Raw genomic sequence first — 17,542 nt, forward strand, 5'->3', positions numbered from 1 at the left:
TACTGCCCGGCCGGGGGCGGCGGGGGGAGAGGGGCTTGGTAAGAGATTATTTTTAGAGATTAGGTTTAGAGTGACTGACAAACTGATAGGCAGCAGCGTTTGCTTTAATCTGAAGCAGGTTTGGGAGCGATTAAAAGGCAAACGCAGCCACCCACAGCCAAGAGCTCCTTGGAGGGAGGGGAGCTGCAGCTCGCAGCGCTGCTGCGCGGCCCTGCTCCGTCCCGGAGCGCTTCCCGAGGGCCCGGGCGCTGCCGGCAGGACGGAGCGGGCCCGGCTGCTCCACCGCCCTGCCGAGATTCGGGAGCTTCCAGCCCTGCCGGGGCGCGAGGGGGGACCCGCAGGGCTCGCGTTCGAGTCTCGCCACGAGCCCACGTGTGGCCAGCGCAGGGCCACGCTCCGGCGGGCACGGAGCGGAGCCCCAGGCTCTTCCTGCCATGGGCACATTCCCAACTGCTGTTTGTGTTTTCCAGGATCTCTGGTTTTCCTCCCCACCCCAGAGCAGCAAGGCTGCAGGCCGGGCAGCAGCCCCGCTCCGAGGCGCCCCGGGAGCCCCGACACCGGCCCCGCACGGAGACACCCGGCACAGCCGGGAACAGGGATCGTATGAGCCCCAACACTAGCCAGAGACCGAACGATGCCAATAAAAACACTAACAGATGAACAGGCAGAGACCAGCTGCATGAGAAGCCTGGGGTAAAGGCGGGGGGAATTAAATTAATCCCTTCATTATCAATCCGACCCCTGGAAGACTCTGAAGGAATGGTCGGAGGTGCCTGGCGGATCAGCTAACGCGGCAGCTGCCGGCCCAGCCGGTCCCGCTCCAACCTGCTCCGCTCCAACCGGGCCGGGGGCTCCGGGGCGGCCGCGCGGCCCAGGGAAGCACCGGGAGGTGCCCGGGAATGCCGGTCCCGCTGCACACGGGTGCGCTGGTCCTAGGGCGCCTCGGCCGGCAGCTCCGCGGGGTTCGGGAGAGCCCCGGCGGGAGCAGGAGGAGGAGGAGGAGGGAAAGCCAAACCCCTCCGCTCGGGATTCCCAGACGAGTTTTATCTTGCAGCAAAACAAGCGGGGAGCTGAACGGGAGCCCCGGCATCCAGTGTGACCTGGAGGCTGCTCCTGCCATCCCCATTTCTGACCCAGCAAAGCAGCCGTGAGCAGCTTTATCTGCTGGATAATAAGGGCAAAAGATTCTCAAAAGGGACAAGCTCTAAGCCAATGTGCCAGGCTCCTCTTCCCTTTTAATCCCTCTCAGAGCTGTCAGGTTTGTGGCTGCGGGTGGGTGCATGGGGGCAGTGGGGGGTCCTTGCCCAAAAGGCAGGAGAGCAGGAGCCTCCCGAGGCTGCGGAGGTCTCGGCCACAAAGAGCAGAGGAAGGGCCATGAGGCCGGAGTCATGGGAAGAGCTCGGGAGGGACCTTGGGAAGCGTTTTGGATGCCTGACAAGGGGCTGCAGGGACCACCTGGGCGAGGGGCGGCGCGAGGTGACAAGGGGCCTGCCACTGCCTGGCCCCTGTGACAAGGGGACCCCACGGCTTTGCCAACCCCGCACGCACCACTGGGAACCGGCCTGGAGCTCGGGGAAGCCCTGGTGCTTCCCACAGGGCCTGGATCACCCTTGACTCGTCACCCCAAGGCCGCAGGAGACGGGTCCCAGCTCTGCTATTCCCCACGCTGGGAACGGCGCAGCGCCCGGCGTCTCCTTTGCCACAGGGCCCTGAGCAGCCCTTGGACGTTAACGACTTTTGGCACCTACTGACCTGGGGCACGTTCAGTGCAATGACCTGGACCGGAGGGTTCCGCGTGTCCCTCGGCAGCCCCGGGGCCGTCCCGTGTCTCCTTGCCGCGGGAAGCGCTGCCGGGGCGCCCGGCTCCGCGCAGGCACCGCGAGCAGCACGCGCTGCGTCCCGGGGGCCGCCGAGCCGCGCCAATACCTGAATTATGAATGAAACCTTCAGCTTTTAAACTTTTAACCTGCGCGTTTCTAAGAAAGTCTTAACTTAGTCCAAGGCTCGGGAGGCAGAACAATGGCTTGGTGGAGGGCCCTGCGTTTTCCAGGCTCTTAAAATACACTTTTCCTTACGATGAATATTTCATTTACTGAGCCCTTCCCAGGGGAGGAAGGAACTTCTGATCCGCATCGATTGGAGACGGAAATCTGCGTTAAAACCAGGCCCTGGGCTCTAACCCAGCTTGCCCACCCCTCTGCCACTGAAAGGCGCCCGGCGGTGCCACCGAGCACAGGGCAGCCCGGGGAGACCCCGGCGCTGAGCAGTGCAGCTGCAATACGGGAATGTGCTGCGAGAGCAAAAACCGCCCTCCGCATGGAAATATCTCGGAGAGTAAAGAGGGAGTGAAGAAAGCACCGCGCACAAACAAGAAACGCTGCATTTGTGCTGGAGAAGCAGAAAGGACTCTAAAAGGAGAGCTTTATCGCCGTTTTGCAGGAGGCATCAGCTGCTCCTTAGGGCTCCTAGAGGAATAGCACATTGATCTCCCCGCACGCCGCGGCCCCGTCACTGCTCCACGCCGAGCCCCGTCCAGCGGCAGCGCCTGGAGAAAAATTAACCTTGTTGGTTTTCTGCAGCAGATATCGAGTCCCTGTCCCCAGCAGGGAGGGCGCCACGGGGACAGGCGGCCTCCGCCCTCCGCTTCCCTTCCCCGCGCTCCGCAGCCGCTTCCAGGAGCGTCCCCAGACTTTGCCGATACGTTTGCGCACAGACAGGCTGATCGCTACCAGCTATCAATACCCGGCACTTTGCCCTTCCCCGTTCCGCGGGTGCCTTTCTCTCCGATGCTGCCGTAACCGGCTCAGCAGAGCTTCTCTAAAGGTCAGAGCCTCCCGATTCCAGGGATGACAAAATCTGGACGGTGCTAAAAATAAGCCTCGAGCAAAGTCTTCAGCATTTGTACCTACTAATTCCTGACTGAGTTCCTAAATGACCCTCCAGAGGGAGAGAGGGAGACCAGGAGTCCTCAAGAGCTTCCCCACACAGCAACATCCCATTGCCAAATCCAATAAAGAGCCAAGAAACAGGAAAAGCCATTTGTTGATTAAAGGCCCTGCTCGCTCAGTGGCAAACATGCTGGGAAGGGGCGAGCTGTTGCGGGGGGCAGCCGAGGCAATTTCCACTTCGCTTTTTAATTAATAAGCACCAACCGCAGCGACAAATTCCCGTGTCTCCAGCGGGAAGTGGGAACGTTGCAAGGACGTCTCCAGTGGCCCCGCAGAGAGGCGGCGTTGGGAGACGCCAGGACGGTGCCGCTGCTCCTGCGCGGGACCCAGGTAAGGGGCCTCGCGGGCCCCTCCGCCTCCGCACACCCCGGCACGGAGCCTCTCCGAGGAGGAAGCTTCAAGAGCACCAAGCAAAAGCATCAGAGAGACACAGAAAGTGAGAGCAAACGAGAAGCACGCTCTGCTTTCCCACTAATAGGCCACGGGCTGCAGGAGGACTAGCAAACCAAACAGCGCATTAGTCAGCCAAACGTTAGCTCGGCGCGCGAGCTGCTCCGCTCGGAGCTGCGTGCTCCCGGCCGCAGGCACGGCCGCGCTCCCTGCAAAGACCCTGTTTTACCCCGTGTCTCTTCCTCACCCTGTTTTCTTTGCTTTAAGCAGCTCTGGGGACTGACTCTCGCTCTCCCCGACTAGCGTGGATCTCCGGGCTGGCATCCTCTCCACGCAGCAAATGCAAATCAACGCTCAAGTTAGTGGCAACAACCAACTTAACAGGCCCTGCTGCTTTTAATGAGCGAGGAGGGGGAGAAGAGGCCGAGGCAGGAGGTGAAATCAGCACCTCGGAGCGCCGCGGCGCTTTGTGCCGCCTGCTCCTCCGCTTCCCAGGACGCGCCGGCTGCCTCGCGTAAGGCCTGCAGGCAGGTTTATGAGATTAAAGCCCAGCACACAATAAATAATTTAGCAGCTTACCACAAAAAAAACCCACATGGTATAATAGCGAGGCTCTATGATGTGTATGTTCATTTTAAATGCACATCACTTGCATCTGCATGTATCTGTTTGATACAAAGACGTGAAACCAAACAAAAGAAAGGAAAAGAATAACAGGGAAAAACGTGGCGGGGGGACCCTGCGAAGACGTAGGCAGGAGGATCACGGGACGAATCCTGGTGAATCCCATTGCCAGTCACTCCCGGCCCCGGGTCTCCACACCCGGCAAAGGGGACAGGGCATCCTCGGGGCTGCGGCGTATGGCAAAGAGTCACTGTAGGGGCTGTAAATCACCATATGCAAATTGCAGAGCCGAAAACTATGAGCTTCAATGATATATTCCATGTCACATCAATAGAACTAGCGGGTAAAATGAGAAGAACAATCCAGGCATCCTCACCCGCACGGTACCCTCACGTTTTCCTTCTTTCCACGAGATGCGGCGCCCTTCCTGGCTGATTAGCATCAGCTGCGACTTCCTGGAGACACCTAATGAGTGGGGAGCTGTCACACCGTGCCCCAGAGCCAGGGGATTAAGATGGATAAAAGGGCAAGGAACATCACAAACACCCGGAGAGAATAGACGAGCCCTCGGCCGCGCGAGGAAACGCGGAGCTGCCGGGGCAGCGGGAGGGGAGCCAGGAGCTGCCCCGGCCACGGCAGCCGCGCTCGCCAGGGTGTTTCGTGCCCTCCTCCTCCACGTTCTGCCTCAGCTCCCCGCTCCGCTGGCTCCTGTGACCCCGTCCCCGCGTCCCCCTCCGCAGCCGCGTTGCGCCCCGCGGCCGGGAGCTTCCCGCCCCGCGCCGGGCTCCCCCGTTGTTCCCAGTGTCCCGGAGCGCCGTGGACACACCGGAGCGAGGAACCGGCCCTCTCCAACGCGTGGTATTTCCAGCCCAGCCACCACCGCCGCTGCCCCGGCCAACGGCAAAGAGCAGCCGGGCTCCAGCCCCGGCCTCCCGCCAGGCCCCGCGCTCCCCTCACCTTCCCCTGCTTCCCAATGACTACTTGAGATGCTCATCAGGCCATTTAAGCAGATGTGTCTCCAAGGAGCTGAAGGAGGGGAAAATTAATAATGTTTCTGCTCCCGAAAGCACTCCATTTCCTCTGTCATCCTCGCTCCCATTTCATCTGCATCAGTATTGATGGGCGAAATTAGCTTCTCTTAAACACTGACCAGCCAGCTATGACTTCCCCAGGAACGGGTCTTTCTCCCTCGGCCTGGAGCCCTTTCCTGATTCCCTGCACACATTCCAGCTGAAAAGCGCTGCTCCCGCTCCACCTATTACCATTCAGCACCGTAAGGGATGAGCAGGGAGTCTGGGGGCCTGTTCAGGGGCCTCTTTTGCCAGGGTCATGATTTGGGAGCATCCATTTTACACCATGGAAGCAAAGGAGGAACTACCTTATGAGGCTGGAAAAATTCCAGCTTCCTTATCACAGCAGAGGGAATCATGAACATTATCACACCATATAAATTCCCTTTTATTTCCCATCTTGGGGCAAGAACAGAGTCCTGTTTCTCAGGGCTTTCAAGGCAACAGCTGCCTCAATCGAGCAGCCCGACAGCTCTGCTGGGACATGGTCTCCTTTCCCGAGGGCGATGGATTGACCGGGAAGGGCCGAGTCAGCACCGCATCCAATGTTACAACCTATTTTCCAAACTTGGAAAGTCCTTTGGAAGGGCTCTGCAAGCAAATGATTTTCATCTGTTCAATAACTGTCTGATGTCCTCTCGGCTCCTCCACACGCTGATGCAACTGACTTCTTCCCTGGTGCTGCAGACCAGCCTGGGTGATAATTACGGGGGAATTAAAAGGATGAGATAACCATCCACCGCGCGGAGGCAGATAAGGACAGCTCCTGATGTATATTTCATTGTGAAGACCTATTTTATTCCTACTAATGGAACAAGTTAAATCAGCCAAGCTGAATAAAACTATCACATACCACGAAGTAACAACACATTTAAAGTTTGCTTTGCCCTGGCTGAGTAATCCGATCGGTTATCGCTGCCCCTTGCTGGAGCGGAGCGTTGGCTCCCTTTGGAAGCACGGGCAGCCAGCACCATGCCCTGAGCACGCAGCCATTCAACAGGTAAAGAAAGGCACATTTGTGATCATGCAGACTCTGCTTACAGCAAGGCTCCTTTTTTCCCCTCCTGTAGCAGTCTTCCCCCAGAGACATCCCAAACAGCTCTTCACGGGTCACCTTGCACGCCAGAATTGATTGCAGCCGTGCACAAACGCAGCTGCAACTGGGACAGCGCATTACCTGCCTTAGAACAACAGATGACACTCCTTTATCCACGAGGAATGGGATGAATCAGAGGTAAACATCACCCTGCAGCTCCGATGGCAGAAATAACCACGAGCTCCAGCCCTGAATTCCTGCCTGTGGCACCAGCATGGGCACCGAGGAGGGACAAGGGCCCCGAGGACGGGCAAGGGCCCCTTCGGCTTCTTGTGGACAGATCTGGAAGCGCCGGAGCAGCTTTCAGGCAGACCCTGGGTGGCTCTAACGCGACCAGCACTGAGAAAGACACCCCAACTCTCCGTGTCCCTTCCAGCCATTGCTGGAATAACTCAGTGCCAAGTCAAAACCACCAGCCCCAAAGTCACTGCCCTTGCTCGTCCCTTGGGGACGCCCCCCGCGCAGCACCGGAGCTCCCGCGCGCGGGACGCGGCCACACGCGCTGCTGCCGACTTCACTGCTCTTAGAGGAGGCATAAACAGCCTGATGGTGAAATAACACCCAGCCCGTGCACCACCACACACAGGAGAGACATTTACTTACTCCTGATCACAAACAATGTCCTCCATTGACAAGCTGAATGAAGGGCACTTCACTGATTTATTAGATCTAATAAGATACACACCTCTTGAGATGAAATACAAGATTGATTTCTAGTGCTGAGCCACACTGCTCTCCTAGCCAGCGCGCTCCGCCTGCGGAGACAAAACTGGGAATGCAAACAGGGGGAGAAAGTGCTGAAATTGCAGAGGGCACAGATATATATGGAAAGATTTGCATGAGGAAGGGCAGCTAAAATGGAAATACGACTCGCAAAGGCCTCCCTTCAGACTCGAGAACTGGGGCTTCCTCTTTTCTTCCTGCTTTCCTTCTCTCATGCCAAATCTATACGGCCTAAAGAGAAGCAGCAAATTCCTGCGAAGTTCAGGGGCGACACCAGGGTCCGCCCAGGAATCCCCTGGGCCAGCCCCGGCCTTTCGGAAGACCCCTCTGAACGAAGGGAGGGCAGTTTCCACAGCAGCCCCAGCACCTACCAGGCAAACCGCATCAGCCAGGTTCTGCGGATGCCGTTTTCCATCAGGAAGAAGACAACTAGCACAGCAGTACTTAGCTTGAGGCCCTATTAATAGCAGTCCTAATTATATGGCTGCAAATTTAATTCATAGCAATGATTAGTGTCAAAATCAAAGGCATCACACATCAATATTGATGGAATTGCATAAAGGCCATAAACAGAACAAGCAAGCTGACATCTCCCCCCAGCACTTAGTTGCTGTTAACTGTTGCATTAATGTCTCCTCTGATTTTCCTGGATGAAAATTACTTTTTTTTTCCCCAAGAATTCATAATTCTGAGTGGTTAGGGCTGTAATATGGTGCTCTAGCCCAGTCGGGAAACAGGGATCTTTTGAAAGGAGAACGGGACTAGGAAGCTGCATGGAGTTACTCTCCTGGGAAGTAACTGGGGAGGACGGAGGGCAGCGGGATCACCCGGCCTCTCCAGCAGCAAGTTCTCGCAGGGATGCAGAGGGAGATTGACAAAACGTCAGAGCTGCTCCCTGGCTTCTCTCCTGAAGCTGCAGAAAAAGCCCAAACCTATCTTGGGAAGCCGGCACGGAGCCCACTAGCTGGTTTCCATAGTAAAGCAGCGGCGCTGGCAGCGGGAATAGGTGCGAGAGCTTTCGGAACCCGGCGCGTGGGCAGCGGCGCGGGTTGGAGCCCGCGGCTCTCGGCGGCTCCTTGCGGAGCTGTGTGCGTTCGTGCTGTCCGCGCCGTGCACCAGGGGAAGGACACGGGGACGTGTCCGTGGCGCTGAGCACCGCAGCCGGCTCCAAGAGGACTCCGTTCTCCAATGTGCCCCCCAGCCCATGTGCTGCCTTCCCAACAGCTCTGCGGTGCCGCCTCCGCAGCCGAGCGTGGCCCACGGCTCCAGGCGAAGCTGCTTCCTCTCTCAGGCCGTATAAAAACATAATCCCACGTGTCAAATGGAACAGACTTCATAAATATGTGGACGGGACCACAGGATAGAGAAGAACAGCAGCCCCAGCCCCGTGCAGCAGCGGACGGGACAGGACCAGCCCCACGAAGGGTGACGGGGGCACCCGGGTCTGACCCGCAGCGATAAACGTGGGAGAAGGATGCCCGGCAGATGCCACGGAAGGCTGGTTCTAGCAGATGCTGAGAGTCAACTCACCGGAGACACGAACCCATTTCCTCAGCACCTGTTTACCACTGGCTCAAGCAGGCAAAACTTGAGCTATTGCCCTTATTTCTCTTTTCTCCATCTGCCCCACTCCTGCTCCGCACAGAGCAGGATGGATTGACACACACAGCTTTGCTTTGCCTGGAAAAAGGGAGAAGTTTGGTGGGGTCGTTCGATCACAAACCCAGAATTAAAGCAAGGAGGAGCGCGCGGGAGGCTGCCTCGGCTCCACACTGCTCCAAACTGCCCCGCTGCAGCGCGGCAGGCACCAGGGAGGCACCTAATTTACTACCACTCAGCACTTGTAAAGTGCTGAAGGAATATTAATGAACTGATGTAATTAAAATGATGCAGAGATTCGACTGTAATATCTGCCTGTCCTTGTATCTTCCTGGAGAGATGAGAAAGAAATTCCCTGCTGCTTAAGGACACAAAAAAATTAACAACCTGCTGTTGATTACATTTGTTAACTCTTTCCCTGGCGCTGGGAAGCAGTCTGCATTTAGAGGACTCGCCTAATGGCTCTCGTTGACATTTTAGGTTAATGGAAGGACCTCTGTTTTGCAAAGCAGCAGCTATAAAGCTAGTTTTGCCCAAGAAAGATCCAATTTTTGCAAAGACTGATGAGCTGGCATAGCTGAAAGCCAGGGCCACACGAAAGTACCTGCCTACACCTCCACGAGTCCATTTTTAGACTCATTTTAAATGTGGGACTTCTGAGATACAACTAGCGTAGGCCACTCTCACCAGAAGTGTGATTGGACCTGCCCAGACTTTGCACCTCTCCTGCTGAAAACAGCAGTTTCAAGGAAACAGGGAGGAAAACACCCCGGTGCCTTCATCCACCATCACCCCCATCCTCTCTTGTTGCTGGGAGAGCAGAGCAACATGGGGTGTTCCTTTGCCCTGGGCAACCAGCCCCAGTAAAGGATGAGGAATTTTATCTTGCAGGGCTGATCAATCACCCTTGTCTGGGGGAAGAGCAGGGGCAGGAGGCAGCGGCTCCTTGCCCTGGGGCTGGGTTCCCAAGAGCAGCCAGGTTAACCCATTCACAGCTCTCCAGCCACCAAACGGAGCCCTGCCCAAACCAGCAATGCCCCTGCCCAAAGTGTCCTCGCGCTCAGCCTTCCCTCCAGAGACAGCCGCTATGGATGTGGGATGGGATAAGAGACACAGCAGGAGGATTCGGCACTCGTGAGGCACCGCCGCAGCCGAACGCACCAGGGACAGCGTTGGACGTGTCCCTGGCTCAGGCTGTGTCCCTCGGCAAGGCCGCGGCTCCCGCACCGCAGGGACGCGCTCACCTTCTTGAGCTTGCCGCTCTTGGTGCCCACGAACACCACGCTGGAGCCGTTGTACACGTAGGAGGCGACGGAGGCCATGCGGTCCCGGCTGGAGGCGAAGAGCGGCACCCCGTCCACCGGCGTGGAGCCGCCCAGGGGCTGGTTGATGTCCAGCCCGCAGAAATTGTCATCGATGGGAACCGGCTGCGGAGACAAGAGCAGGGCGACGTGAGCGCCGGGAGCTGCCGTCCCCCGCGCCGCGTCCCCGCCGCGCACGCGTGCGGGACAGGGCTGAGCTGCAGCCCTAGGTTCACCCGGGGATGTCTCCTTTGGTTGTCAGAATCCACCAGCCTTCCCAGGGCAGCTCCCTTGTGGATGCAGGGCCCACACAGGAGCACACGAGCCCATCCACGAAGCCTGCACTGCCTCTCCTGCACCCCCATTTCCGTCCCTGTCTCCTTTATCCCAGCAGCCGCAAGCGGAGCACCAGCAGCGCCCCGACCCAAGAGCTGAGCAGTAATGCACTTTCCCTCACACAGATGTGACCAGTCCCCAAAGTCCAAGATAAATTCTTGTTCTGCTACTACCTAGCTGCAGAGATGTCCTTGCTGTGCCTCAGTCTCCCTCTGCCATACAGAGGATATGGACACTGGCTTCTCCCTGGAGCACTTGTCACCAGTAAGGGAGAACCTGGCTAGGTGGTATTAAGCCCTATCAGCTGAGACCCAGTAAATCCCTGCACGGAGTAGGCGGCAGGGCTGTGGCAGGACCGGCAGCTCACCGCGACGGCGGTAACTCCGCTCCCTCATTTTCCATGGGGGATGTGAAGTAACTACCAAACATTCGGCCTATCTAGCTGCAACTGAGATGGGGAAATCAGCCCGTGACTCTCCCCTGTGCTAGACAGCCTTCTAGCTCCTCTCCACTTCCCTTCCTTTACTTCATTTAACCCACGTTTATCATCTCCTAGCAGCCAAACTTAATATGCTTGGCAAAAGAAGGCCCCAGGGATTCTCAAGTCAGCCCAGGAACAATCTGCATGTGAATCAAGATTAAAGAAATCAGCTGAATAAAAACACAAAAGATGCAACTGTCATTTGTATTTATCTTGTTAGTTTGTTTGTAGTACCCTCCTGCTGCGGGAAGGGCAGGACAGCCTTCCTCTGGCTTCCTTGGAGTTTTAGCGCCTGAGGTTGGGAACGGCAGAGCACTTCCAGCAGCAGCAGGCTATTCATCTACTTCAAAACTGCCTCTTCCTCTCATTGTCACAACTGCCTGATAACGACAAGGACTAAAGATGAAGAGGGCTGCTGCAGCTGCCCCGTGTGCGGGGAAACTGAGGCACCAAAACACAGGTGGATTCTGCCAGCCCGCGCGCAGTCGAGGCCACGAGGCTCCCTTACCGCCTTCGTGCACTGCACGTCCTTCCCCAGCAGCCAGTTGAGCTCCAGGTTGCCCTCCCCCTGGTAGCAGGACTGCAGGCGCTCCTTGATCTGCGCGTTGATGGCGCGGATGGGGAAGACGCAGAGCGCGGAGTCGTCCGGGGGGTGGTGGTACTGCTTCTGCCCCTTGGAGAAGATGGCAAAGAGGACATCCTCCTGGGACGTGATATTGAGGGACTTGGCCAGCACCTCGCCCGGCTTGGACAGGTAGGCAGCTTGCAGGAGGCGGTACTCGGTGTCCCCTCGGACACAGCCAAAGGGCAGGGACACATAGGAATGGAACTTGGGGTCATCTTTGCAGAGACGGACGATGCGAGACGTGTAGAAGAGGTCGCTGGCCGAGTTGATGGACACTCCTTCCGGGGTCTCCGGCTGCACGGTCAAAAAATAGACAAAATTGCCACTGGCAAAACCGTAGATATAGAAGATGTCGAAGTGCGAAACAAGGGCCAATGTATCTGAGGGGATTTTGATAAGGGAAGACACAAAGTCACTGTGCAGCTCATAATCCAGCATGGCTGATGACTCCGGGTCCCGGGGAAGTTTGCGGCTGGAGAGGGTGGGAAAATAATCCTGCTTCCCGTCGACAGCCGTGCCGATGAAGAGCTTCCCGTCCTCCCCTTCGGAGCGCACGATCACGCCGTACATGGTGCCCGTCTTGTTGACGCTGGAGAGGTAGTGCTCCTTCTTGTGAGACGGCTCTACCAGGATGAAGAGGTCGTCCAGGCGCAGCAGCTTGCAGACCCCCTGGTAGAGGCTCCCGCACGCCAGCAGCCGGTTCTCCGAGTAGTCGATGATCAGCAGCTTGTTGACATTGTTGGTGAGGGTGAGGATCTCGCTGCACGGCTGCACGATGAGGGGTGGGTAGCAAGACTTGTTGTCCTCCTCGGGCCCGGTTTTGTGAGCCACCAGGATGGTCAGGTTCCCTGAGAGCTTGTACACCCGGTTGATGGCTCCAACGTAGACGGCTCCGGTGCCTTGGTGGACAGTCAGGTGGTTGAAGGTCCAGTCCCGGTTCTCGGAGTGGAAGGTGCTGAACAAGGCATTGCTGGACACGTTCCGGGAAAGCGATGCCAAGAAGAGGCAGACTAAAGCCACTGAGCAGCCGTCGGAGTCCAGTAGCCGAGGCCAGTTCTTCCTCTGATCCATCCTGGGAAAGGCAAACTTCCGTGTGCCCTGCGTTCGTCCTTTGCCCCGGCAATGTTCCTCACATGGTTCTACGGGGAAAAAGAAAAAGAAAACAGCATTCAGAGCAGAGGATTAGACCTAGGGTGCCCTGCAGAGAGAATTCAGAAGCGACCATCTAATTATACAGTCCTTGAGATAGAGTGAGGACGTCTCTGAGCCCAACAAGAATTAAGCAGGTCTCCTTACTTATTGGTAAGCAGTTCAGTCTTGATGCTTTGCCACTTGGTTCAGGCTCTGCGTGTTAATTTGTTATGTGGTTTAGCTGTTTGCAATGTACTCGGCTCAGCCATGGGAGGGGATAATCAGCTCCAGCCCAAGACAAAGCCTGCAGTTCACACACCCAACGTCAATCTGCAATCTTGGCTAAAAGGATGTCTCCTGCAGGGCATGTTGTTGGAAGCAACAGAGGAAATAAGAGGTGGTTTCTACCTTTAAATCCTCTATGATTTAATTTGAAAACCTGGGGTAGAAGTCTCGTGCAGGCAAGTGCACTGAGCACACACGCAACAAAGCTGGCAGCAACTGCTTTCTCCCACTAAGCAGAGCTCAGAAATATCCATACGGGCACTTCTCAACCCAAAATATTCCACAGCCCTTGCCCGGTCTTTCTGCTGGAAAGCCAGGGAGACGCCAGGCTCCCCTCCCACCACAAAGGCCCTGGAGCCCTTGCAGACAGCAGCTCGGTACAAAAAAACCACTCGGACAAGAAGAGGGAGATTGTGCATGGAGTGAGGAGGGAAGTCGAGAGATGGATGGGGAAAGCAGAGGAGACAGACGCACATTCTGCACGTGGTAAGAGGCAGGGCCTGCAGAAGAGCACGGGAAATCCTGCACAACGAGCAGAAAAACAACGAAATCAGCAAACACGAGGAGCGGGGAGCGCCGTGAGGACGGATCCGAGGAACCTGCTGCCGCGGGGAGGGCCAGGAGGGCATCAACACCCGCGGGCTACACCGCCCCGACAGCAGCACGTCCCCCTCGGCCACCCCGGCCACGAGGGACGAGGCACCTGTGTGCAGCCCTTGGGGGACGAGGCAGCGCCTCCTCCTCCTCCTCCTCCTCCTCCTCCTCAGCAGCCCCACGTGCCCTCACAGAAGCCCAGTCCGCAAAGCCTCGGACCTCCCGCACCCCGACGAGCCCCGCGGCGGCAGCGCTGGCGGGGAGGGCCGGGCCAGGCCCCATCGCCCTCGCGCCGCAGAGGAATCGCGAGGCTGGAATTTCCTTCGGAAGCGGGAGCTCGCCGCGGGAAGGCGCTGCCGGCGGGGCCTCGCCGCGCGTCTCGGCCGCCCTTCCGGCCGCCGCGGAGCCGCTCGGCGCCGTCACCGCGGCCCTGCTGGCACCGCCGGCCTCGGGCCGGGCCCCGCGGCAGCCGGGGCGCCGCTTCCTCCCGGGACGGAGCCGTCCCGAAACACGGCCGCGCGGAGCCCGGGCACGCGGCGCCGCTGCCGGCTGGAGCATCCTGCGCCCTGGAGACACGCAGAGAAGCGCCCGCAGGGGAGGAACAACAACATCTAGCAAACAAAACCAGGAGAAGCCCAAATCCACCAAAGCAACCCCGCGGTGCGCGGCGACGACAGTGCCAGTGAGCGGCGAACGCGGCAGCGACCGCTCCGAGCACGGCGGGCTGCAGCGAGCCCCAGCCCCGGAGCAAGCGCGGCGGCCAAAGCGCTCAGCAAAGCGGCTCGGGGCTGAGCAGCCTGAGCGGGAATTCCTCAAAGGCCAAAATCTCCCTTCGCTAACAGGCCACCAAAAATAGCGCTTACCTCAGCTGCTCTATTCCCATCAAGGAAGGGGCGTTCCTGGGGCAGAGGGCTCTCGCACCGAAGGGAAGTCTAGAAAGTAAAAGACATTACCCAGGGAGTTGTCCTTCCTACGGGGCCGCTGCTCTAAGGCTCAGCACAAAGTGGGTTTCCTGCGCAGCAGCTTGCAAAACGCTGAGGTGGTGCCGTGGCAAAGCGAGCAAAGCGCCGCGCGGACGGGAACTTAAACGTGCTGCATGCGCAGGGGGCACGAGGAGCTCCCACTTGGGCTTCGGCAATTTTATAGCCTTTCCCTGCGAAACCTGCCTTTCCAGGTGCGAAACCGAAAGCCGGATCCACGGAGCAGGGCCTGGAACCGACCCGTGTGGATACGGGAGGAACCTGCACCTGGGACGCGGCCGCGCGAGGCCGGGACGGGCAGCGCAGCTGCCGCACTTAAACACCAGCAGAAACGGGAGCGGGGCGACTTTAACTCTACCCCTTAATACTGTATGACCATTAAAAACAAAAATTTGGAAGAGAGTTTAAAATGTGCCCTTAAAAGCAATCTGAAGCTATTAGTAACACAAGGTGAAAGAGAGAGTAAATTCAGGGACACAATATAAACCCAAGCAGCTGAAAGGCCTCAATTACGCTGAAAGGAGTTATCTGGTATTTAAATAATTATTAGATTGAAGGAATAATCACAGGTCTGAGCTGATTTTTTTCCCCCACTGTCATCCTAATGGAGACTATAATATTATTATTCAAATGCCCATGATTCTCATTTAGGGGGGAAGAAAAAAGGGCTCATTTAATCTCCATGCGACAGGGCTTCAGGAGGCATGATTAGTCATTTCTCTCATTTCAGCTGTCACTCACTTACAGGCACCACAGTTTGTCATTAGTGTTATTTTATGCACATTAGGAAAAAAAAAAGGAAAATTAAAGCAAAAAAAAAAAAAAAAAGGAGAGAGAATCTCCCGCGGAAAATGACGGATCAAAGGACCAATTTTGATGTCATCAGCACGGCAGCTGTGTTTCACTCGGCGGAGCTCACAGCTCTGCTGCGGATGGAGCTGGGGCCGTAAGGAGGATTTGTGCCTCCCCGTTCGCCTGCAGCCCCCTGCCTTCACAGGCCCCTTCGCTTCCGCTTCCATCGGATTTCCCGGCTCTGCCTGATCCTGTCACCGGTGTCACGCTGACCACGGCGATGCTAAACCCACCGTGCAGCCCCTGGAAGAACCGGTCCCCTCCGAGCTGGGCTGCACCTCCGAGCAGGCCGCCCGTCTCAGCGGTACGAGGGGCGGAAAAGCATTCCCGACTCTTCCCTGCCACTCCAGGCTCCTAAAGCTGCTTTTAGACCTGCCCAGGGCTTGGTCCCCCCGGGCTGCCGCTCTTTACCCTGATGCCACAAGCTGGAAGTGGATTCTGCCCTTTCTGCTTTCCGTGGTCATGCAGGATTCACTGCGGCGAGGCCAGGAGCGGGGGGACGGGCGTCCGCGGCAGCCGGACACTGCCACAGCCACAGAGAGGGTCACCGAAGGCCAGGCCGCGCTGCGCAAGCTAAAACAAACTAAAATACAAGAACCTGCCGCTCGGAACCACCCCACCAGCCCGAGCCCGTCCCTCTGCATCCCTCTGTGCTTTGTGCTCTGCTTTAAGGTTTTGGCTTGGTTTTACCTGGTTGCCATCCACAACGCTGAGCCCCTTGGGTTTGGGGCACAAACCACCTCTTTGCCTCACGCCTTTGTGTGGCGGCCCGTTCGCCTGCGGCCGGGCGCTCGCGGCCCCGTCGCCGCTCCGTCACCACCGCGGTATTTCACGGCCTTGTCGTCAGCTTTCTGAGAAAGAGCCAAGAGGGCAAAATACAGCATTGTGGCTATTGCTTCCTCCGGGCCGGGGAGGAGGAAGAGGAGGGGAAGAGCGAAACGCAGACCTGAAAGGCATTTCCCTGATAACAAACACGACGGCATGAATTATGCGCAGAATTTGCTCACGCTGTCCAGACTGGGGATGTTGTTTATACAACATGTACCGGATAAGCTGCCTCTTCCCCTGCATCGCTCCCACACACCAGCGGGTCCGGGGCAAGGAGAAGCCCAAAGGCAGCGGGGCAGAGCTGGTGCAACCACATGGGGCAGCGGCGCCGCCGGCCGCGCGGGCAGCCTCGTCTGCGACCCCAACCCAAGGAACAGACCCGAGGAGCCGCCTCCGAGCACGGACGGAGCCGCAGCCGCCCCACGGGAGCCCCCGGCTCCCCAAACACCCCAAACGTCCCATGGGGCTCGTCGCAGCTGGGGGCAATTAGCCACCCACCCCAGCGAAATTCCTCCTCAACCCCCAGTACCTACGTGGTGGGAATCAGACACCTTCTTTGGCTGTGCTGATACTTTACACCTGCTATCTTAGAAACTACAGCTGGCAGCTATTGAGCTCCAAGCACACTGCTGCAAAATAGCTTATAAATTAGCTTGCTTCAATGGAAAAGGTGCAGGGAAGAGGACTTCATTCACGCACAGTCACGGAGAGCAGAATTCAGGAGGGCGGCACCATCTTGGTGCACAGAATAGAACAGACCCCGTATTTTCCTGCTTGCTTTGAAGCATGATACAAAGGGAAGGGAAAAATCATCACTTTTTAAGTATCATAAATGGCTTATTCGAGTTTTGAGAAATCGCAGTTTCTTCCAAACCTGTATAAACATGTCAATGGCTTTGGATAACTGTAAATCATAAAATTCAAGGCTGGAAACCGTTGTGTAGCTATAATTCCCGAGGAATGTCAGTCTAACTCATCTTAAAGACCTCCAAAGAGAGAGTCCACTACCTCTCCAAGCAGTCTACGCCACTATTTCCCTTAGAAAAAGCTTTCAATAGCGTCTCACTTGAGCCTTGATGGACTGAGGTTTACACGGCCCCACATCACTTGTGTATCTGAGCATCTCATATTTATTAATGGACTTTATCCCCAGCAAAAAAAGAATTTAATGGCTAGTGACCTTAGATACAAGCAGATTAAACGCTTCGCCCAAGGCTAGTCGAGAGGTCCCCGTGGCAAAGCCCGGAGTTTTATCTCCCGAGCGTCAGCCCTGCGTTCCCCAGGTGACTTCCAGCTGCAGTTTATTACAAGAGCGAATTACCGTTCAGCACGAGGGAGGATCACAGAGCGGCCACCGAACCGGAGGAGGAAAATAAGCAGCAGCTTCTCCTGGCCTCGCTCCAAGTGCACCACAGGCAAGCGAAGAACCCCAGCTTCAAATTAAATGGGTCCCCAGCCACTCCATTAAACAAAGATCCTGAAAGAGAAATCCTTTGGCAGTGCCAGGCGAGCGCGGCTCCTATCCCCAGCGCTCCCCACGGCAGCCAGATGTATTTACACAGTGGCCACAGTGCTCTTACCTAAGCAAACCAGGAAATTGTGCATTTGTTAAAATTACCTTCCAAAATGCTGAATCCCCAGCTGGGCAGCTATGGATTTCACTCAGCCAACAGCATGTT

The 17,542-nt window shown here is 57.0% G+C and overlaps 1 protein-coding gene across 1 annotated transcript in view; it reads right to left on the reverse strand.

Annotated features, from left to right (window-relative positions):
- Nucleotides 1-17,542, reverse strand: part of PLXNA2 (plexin A2) — a 102,390-nt gene that overhangs the window by 75,465 nt on the left and 9,383 nt on the right. The window contains exons 2-3 of the mRNA XM_088526917.1: nucleotides 11,077-12,332; nucleotides 9,695-9,877 (exon numbers count right to left, since the gene is read on the reverse strand). Of these exons, the coding sequence (XP_088383043.1) occupies nucleotides 9,695-9,877; nucleotides 11,077-12,264 (1,371 nt within the window). The 5' untranslated portion in view covers nucleotides 12,265-12,332. The remainder of the gene's footprint in view (nucleotides 1-9,694; nucleotides 9,878-11,076; nucleotides 12,333-17,542) is intronic.

Source organism: Tinamus guttatus, unplaced genomic scaffold (genome assembly GCF_059628265.1).
Source record: "Tinamus guttatus ecotype Peru unplaced genomic scaffold, ASM5962826v1 Tinamus_guttatus_pri_ptg000259l, whole genome shotgun sequence".
Classification (NCBI taxonomy): domain Eukaryota; kingdom Metazoa; phylum Chordata; class Aves; order Tinamiformes; family Tinamidae; genus Tinamus; species Tinamus guttatus.